Consider the following 19,851-nt stretch of genomic DNA (forward strand, 5'->3'; position numbering starts at 1 on the left):
TGTAGCCACTGTAGAAAATGGAATGCTAAACTAGATGGGTGCCAAGGTCATAGTTTGCCTGGGGTGCCAAAAACCGTCCAGCCAGCCATGGATTGGTCACTATGCCAAATAAATTTGGACTTGGGGGTTGCCATACTGAACAGGTTTGGTGCTCAAGAGATGAAAATACTATTCTTATTCTGCTTTACTTTTTTCTCACTTTTGCAGTAAATGATATCGGTTCACTTTGGCGGCCAAATATAAAATACAGTATTTGAGGGCTTTATTGTAGTGGGGGGATGCTTCTACCTAACCCTTTATACCCTTGATCTGAATGTCAGGAGAAGGGGTGGGTATTAGCCCCTCACAAGTGTCCCTGAGATCAGTGCTTCAGTTTCTTCTGTGTAACATGACTCAGCTGGCATTTAAACAAAGCATTTCCCTTCAGGGCATCTTTGTTGTAGGAGCAGCAGTGTCTGGGGTTGGGTGCAAGTTTTTTCCTGCTCCATTTGTTCCCAGGGACCGAGATCAGAGATAGAAGTGTGCTACAACTTTGGTGTCCATGAGAGTAGTGCGGAGCAGAGCTTGGCTTCGGTAGACAAAAACTCAACCAAGGAGCAGAGAAGCTGTGTGCCTTCCTTTCCCGGCAAGGTTCCTGTAATCATGGCTCCTTTGAGATATTCATCTTCTACATAATGGCAGAGATTTTACTGGTGTGAAGTGTGCAAGTTTTTTTACCACTGGGGCATTTCTGAATTGAGATAGAGACACTTCACTCTACAGCTGCGGATTGATCCAGCTCGTTGCTGTTTCCTGCCTTCCTGACTCACCATCCTATCTTGCAGGACTGTCTGTTTCCCCCGCCCCCTTCCTCACCGTAACAACTTTGTTTATCTATTGGGGCTTTTTGCAGGTACCACCCTGCAAACGGATGAGATCACTTTGTGACATGGCCTCCCTGCGAAGGAATGAAAGGCTCCCCACACTCTGCAAACTGTGCAAAACAGGATTGTTCAGGGGGAGGCATTTTTATAAATCAACAGGACTATATTGTGGCATAGTGGTTCAAGAAGGCGATTTAACTGAGAGAGTAGGACTTCGGGCTACACTATGGTACATACTGTCTGTTGTATAGATTTTCTTGCAGTCATTGCATTATGTAATTCCGCTTTCTGGTAGTGTTAACACACATGTCTAATAATTATGCTTTGTTTTCAGTTTCCTATAATCCTAATCCTATTACTTTAATTATCAGATATTTTATTCTGTTGATTCTATAACAGCACATATGGCCAATGACTGTCAACTCTATACAAACATCATGAGTGTAAAATGGTGGGGGGAAGTGATGACATTACGTAAACAAATCGATATTTGGCCCAGTTAGCCAAGGTTCAAAGCCTGTACTATCTGGGCAATGATATCGTTTCTGGGATTTATACACAGCATGGCCTGGATCCTTTTCTTCCCTCAGTGTGGTATTACTGCTGATGTATTCACAGAGAGGGTAGGGTCAGTGCTGCATGGAGCACTCCTGCTCTGAGAGGCATAGAGAGAGAAAGGTATATGCATTCAACATGGTGGCTTTCAAGGAACTGCGTCTCTTATAGCACACTAGTGTGCCCCACCGTGCCTTTACAAATCTGAATGTTTGAAAACCAAACAGACCTGGAAAAGGGCAGAGAGTATACTGCTTATTAACTGTGTTTAAATAACATGGACGACTTTCAGTAACTGTCTCAAATACGGAAAGATTCCGAGAGTTCACAATATACAGTGACACTCTTAACATTGCTTTTCTGTTCATTCCCCAGGTTGGGAATCCACGTGTTGAGCTCACACTTTCTGAACTTCAGGAAATGGCTGCCAGGCAACAGCAGCAGATTGAAAATCAGCAGCAAATGTTGGTTGCCAAGGTAAACAGAACTTCCGGGGGGGTGGGCGGGGACTGAAAATATGCTGCCTCTAAATACCAATTTCCAGCAACATGGAAAACTTGATGATCAAAGACTAACATAATATTAATCCAGTGTAGGTGACGAGGCATCCCGGGGCGTGACACTGTTTTGGGTTAGATTTGCTTCATCAAACAAAGGGAGGCAGTCTGATTGTTCTCCTGTTCCCGTTTTTGAAAAGCATTCTGGTCACCGCGTGATCAGCCTGATTTTCTTTCTAACATGCAAGTCAAAGCAAAAAGCAGACAGGATGCACTGCACAGGATCTTGCTCTAGTCAAGTGCTGTGTTTTTACAATGCTGCAGCAATGCATTAAATGTTTGCACTGTCGCTGCACGGACGCATCAGTTCAAGACCACAGGGCAGTTCAGCTAGTTTTCTGATAGAAGATCGGCCGTTGGTGAGAACCCGTAAGACTGGCCGGGTGCTCTTTCGAAATGTATGTGCAGACCAGGGGTCCCCAACCTTTTCAAGCCCGTGGGCATTTTTTGAATTCTGATACAGCACGGTGGGTGCAGGAGGCAGAGCCCTCCACAAAATGGCTCCTGCACTTCAGTCCCACAGTGAAGATGTTTGTGCTTTGGCGGCAGCTGCTGCCAAAGCAGTGTTTTTTTAAAAAAAAATCTGCGCAGCCATCCAAAGCCTTGCCAGGCAAAATCCCCACCTGGCTCCATCCACTTTCTAGAAACACTTTGCGGGTACCAGGAAAAGTTGGGGACTGCTGATGTCGACAATGAATATTTGATCTGGACTTTTTCAGGAAGGTTGGTCTGCAGTAGAAGTACCTTAGAGTCCAGGAGTATCTTAGAGACCGACAGGATTGTTGGGGTGTAAGCAGGCCTCAGATTCAGTGGGAGCTCACAGGAGCACAGCTCCTGAACCTTTCTGAGAGTTCCTCCTCCTCCTGAGTTCCACCTCCTTGTCCATTGAATAGTATTGCAGCTGCATAACAATCCCTGGATGAGCTCCACCGCCTATTTTTCTGCAAAACGATCCCTGGGTGTAAGCTTTGGCTCTTGGAAAGCTTAAACCACAAAAACTTTGTTGATCTTTAGGGTGCTACGGGACTCGAATCTAGCTGCTCTAGACTTGTGGTATCCATAGGTGACCCAGGTTTTAGAGCCTTCAGCAAAATATCACCTATTGACTTAAGCAGACTTGACATTTCAGTGCATTTCTGTGGCAAAAGGAATTTCATAATTTTGATAATACAAAAATGTTCAACAGCCTTTTATGAAACTTGCAAAGTGAAGCTTGTGTTGAATTAGATAACAGAAATGAAGTGAGTACCAGCTGTGTAAAGAGAATGCTACAGGCAGAAAAAAAGGAAACATTTCCTGGATTTGTTCTGTCCATAGGCTGTCTTTCTAAAGAAGTGCCGCTTATCTTGCTGCCGATCTCCTTATCTTTGCCATTTTGTAGTCCTCTGCTGGTCACTGTTTCCGCTGGGAAATTGTGTAATGGAGGGTTAGGAGCCATTTTGGTGTGGGAGGAAGCATGTTTGAGCAGCAGGAAATACACGTTGCAGGAAGCCTCACAGATGTGTGGGAATGAATATTTCATCTGGAATTGTTTTTGTATCCATGAGAGATTTGAGCCTCTAGCCTGAGAACTGAAATGTGCTTAGTATCTTTTGGAAAAATTAGAAATGCAGTCTGGTTAGACAAAAAATCTTCATGTAGAAGGGATATTTAACTTTTTAAAAATTCATTTGACCTTAATTTAAGTACGTACCTTTATTCTCTGATGGAAAGCTCAGCAGTCAAGAAAACTGTTATTTACTTTAACTACTGGGTTTATCTCAAAATGAATTTTAGTGGCTGGTAAAGTGTTTCTAAAAATAACATGATTACATGTTCGCCTCCTTTTGATAGGAACAACGTTTACGTTATCTCAAGCAGCAAGAACGGCGTCAGCAACAGTCTGTTTCCGAGACTGAAAAGCTTCAAAAACTGAAAGAGCGAGTGGAGACCCAGGAGACGAAGCTGAAAAAAATCCGTGCCATGAGAGGGCAGGTGGACTACAGCAAGATCATGAACGGCAATTTGTGTATGGATGGTTTCTTCCCCTTTCTAAACATACATCACTTGGTGCAGTCTGAGCAGGGTCTTCTGCGGGTGCCAACCTGCAAATGGGCAAATGCTCATACACCTGCCTTCTCCATTGTGGCGCCCCTACCTTGTGGAATGGTCTGGTTTAGGAGGTTGGGAAGGCTCTTACTTTCTTGGCTTTCTGCAAACTGTACAAAACTGAATTATTCAAGAGGGCAAGACAGGCAATAGAGTAGCTGTGCACAAAATGATTCGCAAAGCTGCTTTGACAAATTATTAGGGACTGTGGTCTATATTTCAATGTATAGTTTGCTGTCTGCTGGAGCCTGGTGTGTGACTTACATTGTTTACTGAGTCCTGTTAACTCTTATGCTTTGCTTCTGTCTTCTGGGTCTCTGGCTTGTTCAGCAACCCAAATCCTATTTTGTTGTTTGTTGAACGTCCCACCCTATATTGACTCACTCTCTGTAATCTGCCTTGAGTGCCAATGAGAAAGGCAGACTAAAAACAACATAAACAGTTGACTTGGGCTGGGCAACATAATTAGATGCCCCTAAATGGGGACCTATTATAGTGCCAGTGTGGGATGTTGAAATGTTAATGTGAGCTTTTCTGAACATGGAAACACCTAGAAGCTGTTTCTGCTCTTGTGATGGCACATTCCCTGGATGTTGTGAAGAAAGGGGACAGCTGCAGCTGTATACATGCACAGTCCAGTTCATTCTAGCATTTTCCCATGTCATTGGGAACACGTTTGATCAAGGAAAGGACATGACTGCTCATGCATAGGGGAAACTGTATGAGTGAACTGGCTCACAATAGTAACAAATTGGTTGTAAGATGAAATTCCTTAATTTTTTAAACGACAACAGAAGCTGGAAATCACTCATTTTTATATACAGCTTAGATTTATTTACAAATGTCCCGATGAATCCTATGGAAGTCTTCACCGCAAATGGGATTTTGGAAATTAATGAATGACCCGTGCTAGTACATGGAGCAGAGTCATGTGACCATTTCATATTTCATTGCAACTTCCCAGCCTCCCACATTTGCCCCTTATAATGTATTTATGATGTTTTTAGCCTAATTTTCTCCTCATAGGGACTCAAGGCAGGAACTAATGTAGTGTGTATGATGCTGAGTTGATCCTAGGGAGCAGGAATTCAATGGTCCCATCCTTCAGGTAGTCAGCGGTATGAATTTGGAATCTCCTGGCATGAGACTGGGGCTTAGTTTAGTGAGCATTCTGAGATTCTGTGCACCAGGCTTTGGAACACAGAACTGGTGCTGCTAGCCATAGCATTTCCCTGATACAGTTGTCACCGGACACATTTTCTCTTTAATTCTTTCTTGCCCTTAAATTCTGCTGAGCATATAAATGCAGAAACAGCAAGAAAAATATTTGCACAGTATCTCTGGTGGCTGCTCAATTAATTTGTGTATGATTTTACATTTTAATCCCAGCTACTGAGATAGAGCATATCAGTGCCATGTTCCAAGAAAAGCAACAGGAGTTACAAGCAGCAGTGTTAAAAGTAGACCAGCTTACTCAGCAGCTAGAAGACCTGAGAAAAGGGAAGTTGAATGGATTCCAGTCGTACAATGGACAGATGACGGGGCCTGCAGCCGTAGAATTAAAGAAATTGTACCAAGAGCTACAGGTAAACATTGAAGGAATAAATTTAGTGCTTGTTAAATTTAAGAAAAGTGAGTTTTCCCCTGTCTTCATAGCATCTTGGATACACTGTACCTTGTAAAAATGTCAGCCATTTCCCTGGGTCAGTATAACAAAGACTGAGTCCGGTGGCACCTTTAAAACCAAGGAGGTTTTGTTCTTAGTTTAAGCTTTTGAGTGCGTGCACACCTCTTCACATACAGATGTGTGCATGCACATGAAAACTTATTTTAAAAACTTGGTTTTTAAAACCTGGTTGGTTGGTCTTGGGTGCCATGGGACTCAAACTTTATTCTTCTGCTTCAGACTAACACGGCTGCCCACCTGAATCTGTCCGGGTCATTATGTTTATGCGCACACTGAGTGAGACCAGGGCTGCACACCAACTTGGACCACAGCCTGCGTACCACATGTGGTAGCCTTGCTGGGTCACGGGTGGCGGAAATGAGTTCTTGAACACACATGAGCACATGAAACAAACTTATCCTGAATCAGACCCTAGGTCCATCAGAGTCAGTATTGTCTACACTGACTAGTAGCATCTCTCGAGGGCCTCAGGTGGAGCTCTTTCTCATCACCTACTGCCTGATCCCTTTAGTTGGAGATGCCAGGGATTGAACCTATGACTTTCTGCATGACAAGCAGAGGCTCTTCCTCTGAGCTACATGTTGCTGATGGATCATGTCCAGTTAGTAGAGCACAGCTGCGCAACCTGATGCAGGTGGTGATATAAGTTAAATCTTCAGTGATACGTTGAAAAATACTAGTGGGTTTCCAATACTGGATTACGGGGCCACTAGCAGAAAGTACTGGAGACCTGAGTACATAAGAAAGCAGGGGGATATGAAGCACAGTGGTGAGGAGGGTCAGCTTGTGCAGGCTTACGGAACAGCTGATTATCCTTAAGGTATCCTAGTTCCAGAGAGTCCAGAAATTTGAAATTTAAATCCAGAACTTTTAGGTAGAGTTTGGGAATGAGCAGGAGGCCATTGAAGTTTTGTAAGCATTGCCAGGATCTATCAACATCTAACAGCAGCTGCATTTTGAACAAGATGAAGTTCCCAAACAGTTTTCAGAGTCATTCCCATGTAAATCCCCCTGGCTCAGTATTCTCACTGAGACACGACTGTGGCTGAATCCCACTTTTTCAGGAAGGTCTGCAGCTGCTGAATGAGCCAAAAGCTGATATTTAAAAAATTGGTGAAATTTGAATACCCATCTTGAGGTACGAATATAAAAGCATCCCCCAAATGCAAACCTGCTCCTTAAGGGAGAGGTCAGTCCCATCCAAAGTGGGCTGAATCTGCATGTCTGAATTAGCAAAACCACCAACCAACAGCTCCTCAGCCTTTCCTAGATTGAGCTTCAGTTTGGCCTGCCTCTGGCCTGTTACTGTCTCCAGACTCTGGTTCAGAATGTCCATTTTCTCCCCTGATTTAGATTGAAATTCAGTTCTAGGCCTTTGAGGCGGAAAGGGGTGGACTATATGATTGGGATTGGATACAAAGGTGATTTTCTGCAAGCTTGAAGGTGTGTGTGTGTGTGATCTTCACTGATTTCTCCCATCACATTGTGAGGGTCCCCTCTCCCCTGGGAGCAGAATTTTGGAGAGTTCAGTAGGCTTCAATGGAAGTGAGGAAGTTCAGTTCTGCTTAGGAAAGGGAAGTGCATTTAACTGGCTACACAGAACTTTCTGACCTAGCTTGGAGGAATGCGCCATTGCAGTAAATTAGACTTACTTGCATATAAGGTTTCAGATGTTAGTCTCCATATATCTGGAGCCAGAAAGCTGCATAAATAGTTCTGTGCACCCAAGGGGAACTTTAAATCTTTATTTCTTTTTTAACCTTTAAACTCCCAGAAATATTGTGATACAGCATGGGGGTCAGCTGCTCAAAAGTTTAAAAATCCATAGAACACATTTGAGCCCTTGGTGAAAAGTACCATCCAGTAGCAGCTAACTTGTGGTATTTCAAGGCAAGAGACAAACAGAGGTGGCTGGTCACTGCCTACCTGAGTCCTGGACTTCCTTGGTGGTCTCTCATTCAAGTATTAACTGGGGCCAGCCCAGCTTAGCTTCCAAGATCCAAGAAGTAAGGGCCAACCTGGTCCATTCAAGTCCATATACTTTAAACTCTTGGGTTCCTTCTTGAATCCAGCCAGAGATCAGTATGTTGTGGGGTTTTTTAACCTCCACAACTGGAAGTGATATGGTGTCAACTTTAAATGATAACCACTGTGGTCTTTAAAGATTCGTAACAGGCTTAACCAGGAGCAGAACACCAAGCTTCAGCAGCAGAAGGAGCTTCTGAACAAACGCAACATGGAGGTGGCCATGATGGACAAGCGCATCAGTGAGCTACGCGAGCGCCTGTACAAGAAAAAAGTTGAGGCACGTCAAAAAGAAAACATCCCTGTAAGATAAACTATTAAAAGGGCCACATTTCAGTGACTTCTGCAAAGTTCATCATTTTTTTTTAATGTCCTTTTTGTCCAGCCTCCAAAAGCTGTTCGTTGCAAATTATTTCCATCTCTTGAACTTGTCTAAAAATGAAAAACGTTTAAAGAATGTCTATAATCTTTTTTAAAAACTGGGAACATGTTATTTATGGGATCCTTGAGAGTATAAATTGAATGTGGCATCACACAGTGAGTTCCACATAAGTCAAAACTGATGCAGAAATACAGTTTTCTGCATGGGGTACTATAGTCACCAAACCAGAAACAATACAATAGTCTTGGTGAGGTGACTTTTAAGTGCCCGTAGAACGGCCTTAATCCTCATAAGTATTCCCATGAGTTTCATATTGTGTTAGCTGTTCCTTGGTGGCAGGGAGCCAGTGGGACAAGATGGTATCCGAATGAGAGAAGTTTGGGATTCCAACTGAGATGGATGGAGCACTGAGCAATACATGCTTTCTGGCACTGGAGATAACCTCAGTAGCTGGAGAAGGAAAGTGGGACCTTCATAAAATCATTGGGAAAAGCTGATTTCTGGTTCAAGTAGAGGCATGAGCCAGCAGGTCCAGTACCAGATGAAGATCTGAAAGACCCAGGATTCAGTGCTCACTTGTGTCAGGGTGACCTGGGGCCATTCATATACTCTTAGCCTAACCTACCTTGCAGGGTTGTTATTGATGGAGGAGAGTAATATAAGCTGTTTGGGTCCCCACTGTGAAGAAAGGTAGGGTATAAATGAAGTAAATAAGCAAACTCTGCTAATGGCACTTCCCTCCTTCAAAGAGGGCCTTCCTTCAATGCAAGAGCCATTAGCTTGAGTGGAGTTGTAGGAAGCAACTCAAAATACCTGGGGCAAGAAGTGACTGGGTTTTTGAGCTGGGTTGAAATGCACTGCATTCTCCCATGCTCTTTGCAACAAATCACCCGTGTGTAGATAGGTAGATGTTCACACAGTTTTTGATTTGTCCTCTTTTAGTTGAATCGGATAAACGGGACGTCGTCTCCTCAGTCTTCCTTGAGCACTTCAGGCAGAGTTGCGGCGGTGGGACCCTACATCCAGGTTCCTAGTCCCAGCAGTTACACGGTGCCAGTGGACCCCGTGAAGCCGCAGTCTCTCACCATCACTACCAGCGGGACTCACGGGAGATCCAAATCTGGTAAGCGGCTCAACGTCATGGATGCCAACTGTCGTTTGTGTTAAGGGAGGTGACAGAGGAGATGTCCTCTGCTCCCTCTGTCAGACTGGAACGGGTTAGGGCCTCCCCCTCCTACTTTTCTGCATCAAACAAGTTTGGATACTTAATATATTAAACATGGCTTTGAATAGAAGTTTATATGAAGTTTTCAGAAGTGTAAAAAAAAAGAAGAGGTATCATTTTTGGCTATGTAAAACTACCATATGTTCAGGCCTCAGATTCAGTGGGAGCTCACAGGAGCACAGCTCCTTAATGTTTCTGAGAATTCCATCTCCTTGCCCATTGAATAGTATGTGCAGCTGCATAACAATCCCTGGATGAGCTCCACCACCTGTTTTTCTACAAAATGACTCCTGGTTATATGTATTTATGATGGTTATTTCTCCAGCCTGTTGTTTCCTTTTGCGTAGTTTTATCGTTGCATTTAGCAGTCCACTTCAAGCAGGTAGACAGTTCAGCCTTATGTCTAACTGGAACTATGCTTGGCTGAATAACCAACCATACAATCCTATATAGAATTACTCCACTCTAAGCCTACTGAAAGCAGTTCGCTTAGACTGGAGTAACTTGGTACAGGATTGCATTGTAAGCCTGGTTAATGTCATAATTCAAACATTTAGGATAATTACAGAAGCTGAAAAATGACTTGTACCCAGATTCTATTTGAGACACTGTATAAAGGCTCTTCTTTAGTCTGTCAAATATCATACTTCTACACCTGTATTTTCCTGTTCTTTTTTTTGTTTTTCATTTTAATCTCTCTTTTTTGTCATTATGTTGTAATTTTCCTCCACTTTTTCTTTTCTCTGCGTGACTGGTTCTCCCTGGTCGTCTTCTGTAGATACAGACTTTGGGTGTGTGAAAAAATCTCCAGCTCCCTGGAAGATTTCTGATTTAGACATTATAGTGGATCCTATTTTGTCACCTCCCTCTCTTCAGTCTGCTGCTCACAGTATCATCCATTCAGCATCTACTCTTTCTGAGATTCTGCACTGTGAGTCTGTAGAAGATCTTTAGTAAGCTAAGAGATCCCATTTTTAAAATATGGCCATCTGAGCTCCGGCATGCCAGATGCATATTAAATGGGAATGTTTTGACATTTTGTCATGCCCTGCTGTATGCTTTCGATACTTGTGTCCATGCGTACATATCTGCGTGTGAGTGTCATGCTCATATATACTGCTGAAATCCTCAGAGTACAATGAAACAGATTTCCTACTGAATTTTTTCATTGTTCCCACGTGTCTAAAGAATCTAAACGCTTAGCTAATATTAGTTACACTAGTATCTTGAGTCTTACCAATCTACCAGGTTTTCAAATTAATGATTTCACCACGTTGCTGTTGTACACATTTCAGCCTAAAGCAATATTGATTGTATATAACTTGAATCTTGGGGTTTTTAGGTGGTTTATGTTAGGTAGTTTACTTTAGGGGCTATGGACAATTCACTTTAATATCTTATTCATTTCTCTCTCCCTCCCTGTCTCCCCCCAAAAAGAAATTGGACTTCTATTCCATGACATCTAGTTTTCAGATGTTTAGAGATTTATAAGTCTTTGAAGCCCCAAGTAACATTGGTTGAAGTGTCCATTTTACAGAATTTGGCTTTCATTGCAGTGGCCTATGAAACATAGCCTCTGATTCGTTGAGATACAGTTCTATGTGCCCATGCGTGGCGCTGGACATTTTTGTCTGGTCAAAATTATTCTTCCTGTTTTAAACACAATTTGCAGTTTACTGGATGGTGGTGCATTGAATGTAGTAAAAGAAACATAGGGATCAGAGTCCATTCATCTTCTGGTGATGGGTCTCTCTCTCTCTCTCTCCTCCCTCCCTCCTCTCCCCCCTTTAAAGGCTACAGTCCAAGTGCTAATATTCAAGTTGCTCCTGAATTTTGAACTCAGGGTAGTTTAAAGATCAGATTTTTGAAAGGGAAAGTACTGATCTGAATCCAAGAAATTGTCCCAAGTATTTCTGGATGCAGCTTTAGGCTTGTCTATTTTGAACAGCAGACCCTCTGTGCTATGAGAGTTTCAAAATCACTTTGTGATATGGGAGCAGAGTGGGTGGGGAGAGAGGTGTGCTTTGTTACTTAAAGAAAAAAAATCAGACATAACCTAACCCTGGCCAGTGTAGCAACATGCAAGGAAAAGAAGAGTGGCTTTTCAGATATTTGTTTTCAGTATAAACAGGTTTTTTTCCTGTTAGCAGCTAAACTACAGAGACCTTCTTTTAACACAGGGCTTCTTGTTGTGTTTAAAATGATGCAGATAAACATGTATAATAGGGGAGGAAAACTGTCACAAAACAATCACCCTCCATATATACAGCAGTTTCTCATTGTGCATAATCATTATTTTAAACAGCAATTTTGTTAAAGTGTAAAAGCAGAAAGAAGTTGGCACTCTCTCAGATACATGTTTCCTTCAGAAAGAAAGAAAAAAAAATGATTTGACTTTCTGAACTCTTTTGCAGAATGCATTGGCTTCTCTTGTTCAAAGAGTGTTTTTGTACTCCTAAACACTTAGAAAGTTCCTAAGTAGGGCAAAATTTCGCACCAGCATCTTACTTGAGAACACTCTTGTTTGTCGTAAGGTGTGTAAGCGAACATATCACAGCTGCTTCTGCAGCCCCCATACCTTGGCTTTGATCCAGACAACAGGAGCAGAATTACCAGTTGCTCCTTTCCCACTGCAGCCCCTTGCACCCCATGAAAAGGCTCAGGAACAGTGTAGGATCTGGCACAGGAAGATATAGTTGGAAAGGGAAATGTACATAGAATCTTGCATTGTTCTCAAGAGTTCTGTGACTCTCTGAAATAGAGGAAGGTGATGATATTGAATTTATATCCCACCCTCCACTCTGAATCTCAGAGGCCTCACAATCTCCTTTATCTTCATTCCCCACAACAGACACCCTTTGAGATGGGTGGAGCTGAAAGAGCTCTCACAGCAGCTGCCCTTTCAAGGACAACTCTGTTGAGGGCTATGGCTGACACAAGGCCATTCCAGCAGCTGCAAGTGGAGGAGTGGGGAATCAAACCCGGTTCTCCCAGATAAGAGTCCGCAGTAGTGGGGATGTGGAGTAGGGGTGCAGTGGTAAGGGAGATTCTGTGAAGATCAATTTTACAAATACTGTTGCATTTGCAGTTTTGTAGATCCGGCCCATTATCCTGCTTTGAAACAGGGAAAAACTGCAGCTTGTTGTACTGAGCTGTTGACCTAAATATACCTTCTGAAATTAAGCGGGGAAAGAAGGTTCCATGCAGTGATTTGTGATCTGGGAGATTGATGTGACTCTTTTAGATCTTCAAGTGTAAGAGCAAGCCTCTTGATGCAAATGAGAGAACCTCTGTATGTGGCATGGACACTTGTTCCCACATGTGGACTATATTTACTGGGTTAGTATACACTGGTACAAACAGTAGTATACACTGGTACAAACAGTAGTATACACTGGTACAAACAGTTCATATTTAGAAAATTTCCCTCATTTTCAGGTGGTTATGACATTTGGGAGGAATGTTTTCACTTGACTTTCTGGATTTTTTTTTGTAATACCCCAGGTGATGGTGTAAAAAAAGCTTGGACAGTGTCAGACCTTGATATTGGGCCTGAAGCCGGCTCTTCGTGGCACTCAGAAAGCACAAAACAGCAGTTTTTGAACTGTATGTTGCACAAAACTACAAGATATTCACAATGATCTTTGCTGTCAAATCAGAAATCAAAAGACATTTAATTTTTGACTGATTACCTTTCAGTATGAAATAAAACCTACTGTGGAATCAGGGCTGCTTATGTCAATTTATGCATTAATTCAGCAATGATTTCTAATATAGATGTGTAGAGAGAGAGAGAGTCTACGATCACTGGAAGGCTGCAGTCCAACCTGAATTTCGTCTTTAGCAGAATATTCTTTCAATTCATGAAATAATTATCTTGTAAATTTCAGAGGGTGGTTGCACTTTGGCTCTGTGTTTAAGGATCAAACCTTTAATGTCTGCCTCAGGCACTAGCCTAGTTGTGGAATGCACTTGTGATGTGCACATTAGTTGTAAAACAAGTCAGAAAGACTGTTTGTTGAGATTCCATTAAAGCTAAGCTAGAGTCTGTTTTTTCTATAAAGGTGAAGACAAAAGAGATCTTTTCAGGGATACTATAAATGTAAGGTATGGATTGGTGTTAGCTAGCCTATAAATTCCTCCTAGGTTATTATAAAACGGAAGGATCTGCTTCTAGATATCACTGCCACTCCTGATCAAAGTACATCTCTCCATAGTTCTTGTTCTCCCTCTAAGTTTTTACATTTCTAGTCAAGGGATGTAATAGTCATAGGAATGGGCATGATATGGAGCAGAAGTCCATCAGTGACTATTAGCCACAGCATATTATTGGAACTGTCTGGGGAAGTGATGCTCTGTATTCTTGGTGCTTTGGGGGGTGGTAAAGTGGAAGGGCTTCTAGCCCCACTTGTGAACCTCCTTTTTTTTGGCCACTGTGTGACACAGAGTGTTAGACTGGATGGGCCATTGGCTTGATCCAACATGGCTTTTCTTATGTTCTTATGTTTAACTGGCTCATGAACCTTTGTTCATGACAAATTTTGGCCGGTTTGTAGTTTGCAACCTGAACTGCAGCTCAGCCACAAACCTCCATGAATTTTTAAGACAGTTTGTGGAGAGCAAAAAGCAAGGGTTTAAACCCCTGTTTTCTCCTCCCTGCGAAAGCTGCCAGAACAGCTGAGCAGAAGGAACAGGCTGTTTCTGGCCGCTCAGCTCTTTTGGGCTCTAAACAACTGAGCCTGCTCTTGCACTCAGCTGTTTAAAAAGCGGGCTTTCTTGGGCAGCCAGTCCCTGGGGCTCACTGCTTAAGAAAACTTCTTTAAACAGCTGAGCCACATGGGAGCAAACAGGCACTTCATCACTCAGCTGTTTGGTTTAAATGGCAGGGAGCTATTTAACTCCCTGCTTTCTGCTCCCCACAGAAAGCAGTGGGGAGCAGAAAGCAAGGGCCACAAACCCATATGAATCAGTTTGTGAACCATGAACTAAACTATCATGCCCACCCTTACACAATCATGTAACTCCATGACTTTTACAGCTGTTTATTTACTTTATTTATTTATTCGATTTATATCCTGCCCTCCCCACCGAAGCAGGCTCAGGGCAACTCACATTAAGAGGTCATAAGACCAATATTAATAGACAAAAGATAAAAATACAAGTACATCATAAATAAAACATATAAAACAGTTAAATAAAACAACGGTAAGTGCTGTTTAATCAAATATATTGAGGTATTAATGATGGCAGATACTACCAACTCCAGCGATGTTAAGATTTTATTGATTCAAGTGTTTCTGCTGGATGTCCTATAAAATACATGTTAAGCTATTAAAGAATAATAAATATTAAATAAAAAGTCACTTTCTTGTCAGAATGCTAAAAAAAGTGTTACTGTTGTGATTCAAGTTGCCCACTCCTACCCAGAAGAAAGTTCTATTAAGTTCAAGGATACTTTCTTCCAAGTAAGGTTTCTTAGTTATTTCCACCTTTGAAATGACACAAGGTTGTTCACATGGCTGGCCAAAAGCAGAAATTCCTGATACTTTCTGGTATGGAAGAACGTAGATTTATGCCCCACCCTCCTTTCTGAATCAGAGTCTCAGAGTGGCTTCCAGTCTCCCCCCACAACAGACACCCTGTGAGGTGGGTGGGGCTGAGAGAGCTCTCTGGGAAGCTGCCCTTTCAAGGACAACCTCTGCGATAGCTATGGCTGACCCAAGGCCATTCCAGCAGCTGCAAGTGGAGGAGTGGGGAATCAAACCCGGTTCTCCCAGATAAGAGTCCACGTACTTAACCACTACACCAAACTGGAACAGGTGTTTAAAAGCCATTTAATTTTTTAAAAAAATATTTTTAAATTGTGTTTGGAAAGCAGAAATGCATAATTGCAAATGAAGAATAGCTGTGCCTTTGAGATGTAGTCTTAAAACTATTCTAAGATTAGCCTTTAGAGGAAAAATCCTAGATCGAGAATACATTGTTGGAGGACCAGAATACTAACAATGATTTTCTGATTTCAGTAAATTAACAATTTTACTGGATGTAGTGTGTATTTATACTGCAAGTATGCCTAGGGGGTTTTCATAGTCAGTCCTCTAGTTCTGTAGCTTTGAAAAAATGTGTATTCCCCAACCCGAAACTGCAAATAAAGCTTACGTTTTTGCACTCTCCCATAAAAGTATAAAAACATGAAGGATACTGCAGCATTTCCGTTACACTGGGGGAGGGGGCTTTTTCTGGAGTTGTGAGAAATTTGCAGACATCTCCCCACCATTAATGAAGCCTGGACCCACTTTTAATAGTGTTCGGAGCAACAGCGTATTATAGCCAGCTTGCTTTGCCTGCGGGTTAAGCATGTGACCCCTGGATGCCACCTCCTCACACTGCTGATTTGTGGTATCTTGAAATCATCCTCTGATGTCACTGATCTGAATAACTGATTCTGTCTCACTTTCTGTTCTTCTGTTGGGAATTGATTCTTGACAGGTTTGCGAGTCACTAACTCTTAAGTAAAACTCTTTTCCCTCTGTTTAAAGCAAATGATGGAAACTGGCCACCGCTTAAACAGAACTCGGCTCCTGTGGTAAAGCCCCCACAAATCTCCAACGCAGACTGGAAGGAATCAAACATGGATGCGGCTTTAAAACAAGGAACAATTTCCAGTCAACCCGTGTCGTCTTCAGTATTAGGGAGTACTGATAAGCTGGTGGGTTATTATCTGTTCCCTTTTTTTGGGGGGGGGGGTGGCCTTCATAACATAATTAATAATTTCATTCTTTTCCAGGGCTCCCCCAATTTTAGTGTATGTGCTGTGTTCCTTATTATGTACATTTGATGTTTCCTGAAATTTCTGACCATGCTTTGGGCTTCTCTCGTAAGATTCTGTAGATCTCATATCTTGGCATTGCAGAAGCATTGCTGCAAAAATCTTCTGTTGTTCCTCTTAACCTTCTTGATATTTCTCCACACGTTCATTTGTCCAGATCACCTGTTAATACTCTGATAGCTTTTTAAATGCCACAAATTCTTTCCCCTCTTTGCTTTTACTCCTTTTTTACCAACTACAAACCATGTTTTCCCCCCTTTCCTTTCATGTCTTACCTTCTAGAAAAAGAATTGTTGACTCATGTCTGGCTGTGGAGGTACCACCCTTCACTCTTGGAAACTTTTCCCTGAGTTCCTGTAGCATGGAGACTCTGTAGATACTTGGTGGGAAAGGAAATGCATTGTGCATGTATTCTGTGCCCTTTCATTTGTTCCCATATGCCACAGTTGAGCTGAAATTCTGCTCTAAAAACAGATGCAGGAGCATGCCTGCTTGTTCATCCTTGCTTTGAATGGAACATTAGTCCCTTCTCTTCTGGTCTTTGTTGCACTGTTCAGACAATTTGTATTTAATTTAGATTGTAAATATATATGTGTCTGAGAAAGATTGCTAAAGAAAAAAAGGAAAATGTATGGACTTGGATTGTCATGTAAAGTTACTTTACATTGTCATTTAAGTATACTTTACTGTTTTTAAAAATGTTATTTTTTCTTTCTTGGAATTGTTGTATAGTACACACTTTGTGCTTCTTCCCTTTAAGCAGTAGGCGGGATTACATTTTTGGTGTAGCCCAGGGAAACCCAAGTTCCTATGGGAATCCTCTTCCTTCTGGTGTTATTCTTTGTCCTGACTACTTCTCTGAGGGTGGCAGCACAGTGGAAATGGAAAAAGAATAAAATCCAGTGGTAAAAGGGAAGGTATAAATGTTATTAGCAAGCAGTAGAAAAATAAATCCTTATGCCAGTGGTGGCCAACGGTAGCTCTCCAGATGTTTTTTGCCTACAACTCCCATCAGCCCCAGCCAGCATGGCCAATGGTTGGGGCTGATGGGAGTTGTAGGCAAAAAACATCTGGAGAGCTACCGTTGGCCACCCCTGCCTTATGGAGATAATATGATATAATCTGAATTGACCAAACCATATGAAGAATCTGGAGGTGGGGGTGGAAATGTGAAGGAATTGCTTCTTTTCCCAGTATGGCACTACCTGGAAATGGACATGATGGTTTCAGGGAACTAAATTTTGGATGCTGCTGTTAAGAAAACGAGCTGTCCCATATAAACCTACGTACTTGGGCATTTGGAGCAGTCCTACCTGTTGCTCACCTTCTTCTGGATCCCTTTTGGAGGTGGCTTTAGTGTGCATAAAAAGCTGCTTCCCTTTGTGAGCATCCACTCGGATCCTTGTGGCTCAGTAACGTTGAACCAAAAACTTTTAACTCATTGGGTTTATGGTCACAGATACATTCCTGGTTTAATTGTATGTGAAAGAACAGCTTTCTTTGGAAAAAAGCTAACACATCTTCTTTTTTAAAAAAAATCCAGAGCCTCGATATGGGGAAGGTGCCGCCAACTGTCTCTGGTGTAAGCAAGCAGGTGCCTCAAAACTACGGGACCTATCCAAGCACTGTTCCTTTAGGCACAGGTTCCACCAATTCCTTAGAACGGCGCAAGGACGGCAGCCTACCGAGACCTGGTTCTACAGCAGCAGCAAACAGGCAAAGGCCTGTCCCGTTACCACCAGCAAGCGGCACTCATCAACCGAGCTCTTCCCAGCAAATACAGCAGAGGATATCCGTGCCTCCCAGCCCCACGTATCAACCTTCCGGTGCCCCCTTGTTTCCAGGCGGAGATGGAAGGCCTGACCTCCCCTTAACTGTGGCCATCAGGCCTTTCTTGGCCGACAAAGGCTCGAGGCCCCAGTCTCCCAGGAAAGGGCCACAGACTGTGAACTCTAGCTCCATCTACTCCATGTACCTTCAGCAAGCCACGCCACCAAAGAACTACCAGCAGGCCGTATACAGCACTCTCAACAAATCCGTTAAAGCAGGTAGGCTGATTTGGTGTTGCCTTTCTCTTCTGTAAATGATTTAACTACTTAGTACATAGCAAGTTTGGTGTAGTGGTTAAGTGTGCGGACTCTTATCTGGGAGAACCGGGTTTGATTCCCCACTCCTCCACTTGCACCTGCTGGACTGGCCTTGGGTCAGCCATAGCTCTGGCAGAGGTTATCCTTGAAAGGGCAGCTGCTGTGAGAGCTCTCTCAGCCCCACCCACCTCACCGGGTGTTTGGTGTGTGTGGGGGGGGGGGAAGGTAAAGGAGATTGTGAGCCGCTCTGAGACTGAGATTTGGAGTGGAGGGCGGGATATGAATCCAATATCATCATCATCATCATCATCATCATCATCATCATCATCATCTACTTTTAAGGTACTTTTCATTTCAAGAGGTTGAGGGGAGCGTGTTATGTGCTGTGAGCAGAGGCCTTGATTAGTCTAGGATTCTTCAGCATGTATTACATGCAGCATTAAATGCTACAATGGCAGGGAATGACTCTCAGGAGTGGGACTGCGATTTATTGAAAATCTGAAATTAGGTTTCATGATTAAGAACCAGTTTTGAATGCATTTCTTCCCTGCCCCTGCTCTCCCAGTAGTCAGAGGTGGTGAAGGATACATACTTACCTTAAAATAATAATAATAATAATAATAATAATAATAATAATAATAATAATAATAATAATGATAATAATGATGATGATGTAAATTGTTGGTGTAATGTCAGGCATGAATATTAGGACCTGCTTTATTCAATATTTTCATGAGTGACTGTGGAGCTGAGAAGAAAACGGTGGTGTATTTTGCAGTTCATTTCTCTGATAGAAGAGAAACAATATTTGGTGAGGTGTCATTTAGTTGACTTTAAAGGAGGGGGAATACCAAGAGGAACAACTAAAAGTATTGCAGAACTAGGAAAATTAAAACTCACTTGGGCTAGCTTGACCTCAGAGAATGCAAGGGATTGGGAGGTCGGTGGTAGGGTTTAGGTAGCAAGGCACTTTATGTTTCTTGCATTCAGGAATAGAAGAATAGGGCTACTAGGAAAGGAAAGGTCCCCTGTGCAGGCACCAGTCGTTTCCGACTCTGGGGTGATGTTGCTTTCACAACATTTTCATGGTAGACTTTTTACGGGGTGGTTTGCCATTGCCTTCCCCAATCTTTTACACTTTCCCCCCAGCAAGCTGGGTACTCATTTTACTGACCTCGGAAGGATGGAAGGCTGAGTCAACCTTGGGCCAGCTATCTGAATCCAGCTTCTGCCGAAATCGAACTCAGGTCGTGAACAGAGAGTTTAGACTGCAGTACTGCTGCTTTACCACTCTGCGCCACGGGGCACTTTATGTTCATTGCATTCAGGAATAGAAGAATAGGGCTATTAACTGGCCATTAATAAATTCAGGTGGGAAGTCAGAGCCATTGTGATGGTTGAAGATGTCAGATTATGCAATAGGAACTCTGACCAAGCTGAGGCAGCAAAGGACACGGCTTGGGTCGAAGATGGATTTAGAGGAGGACTGTAATTTTAATTATGTAAACTTGTTTTTATGGCTAGTGTTGTGGCTTGCATCAGGAAAAGCTGCC

At 42.6% G+C, this 19,851-nt stretch overlaps 1 protein-coding gene across 9 annotated transcripts in view; it reads left to right on the forward strand.

The window, feature by feature from the left end:
• The window catches only part of PPP1R13B (protein phosphatase 1 regulatory subunit 13B), an 88,973-nt gene that overhangs the window by 58,398 nt on the left and 10,724 nt on the right, over positions 1 to 19,851 (forward strand). For 3 of the 9 annotated variants that reach the window (XM_060263118.1, XM_060263114.1, XM_060263115.1), the window contains exons 5-13: positions 1,794 to 1,895; positions 3,809 to 3,983; positions 5,453 to 5,649; positions 7,915 to 8,079; positions 9,100 to 9,280; positions 10,161 to 10,313; positions 12,887 to 12,988; positions 15,922 to 16,091; positions 17,755 to 18,259. In XM_060263118.1, coding sequence (XP_060119101.1) covers positions 1,794 to 1,895; positions 3,809 to 3,983; positions 5,453 to 5,649; positions 7,915 to 8,079; positions 9,100 to 9,280; positions 10,161 to 10,313; positions 12,887 to 12,988; positions 15,922 to 16,091; positions 17,755 to 18,259 — 1,750 coding nt within the window. The remainder of the gene's footprint in view (positions 1 to 1,793; positions 1,896 to 3,808; positions 3,984 to 5,452; positions 5,650 to 7,914; positions 8,080 to 9,099; positions 9,281 to 10,160; positions 10,314 to 12,886; positions 12,989 to 15,921; positions 16,092 to 17,754; positions 18,260 to 19,851) is intronic. The other 6 variants (XM_060263122.1, XM_060263119.1, XM_060263120.1 and 3 more) reach the window with 4 other exon arrangements.

The sequence above is a fragment of the Heteronotia binoei genome, chromosome 21 (assembly GCF_032191835.1).
Source record: "Heteronotia binoei isolate CCM8104 ecotype False Entrance Well chromosome 21, APGP_CSIRO_Hbin_v1, whole genome shotgun sequence".
Taxonomy (NCBI): domain Eukaryota; kingdom Metazoa; phylum Chordata; class Lepidosauria; order Squamata; family Gekkonidae; genus Heteronotia; species Heteronotia binoei.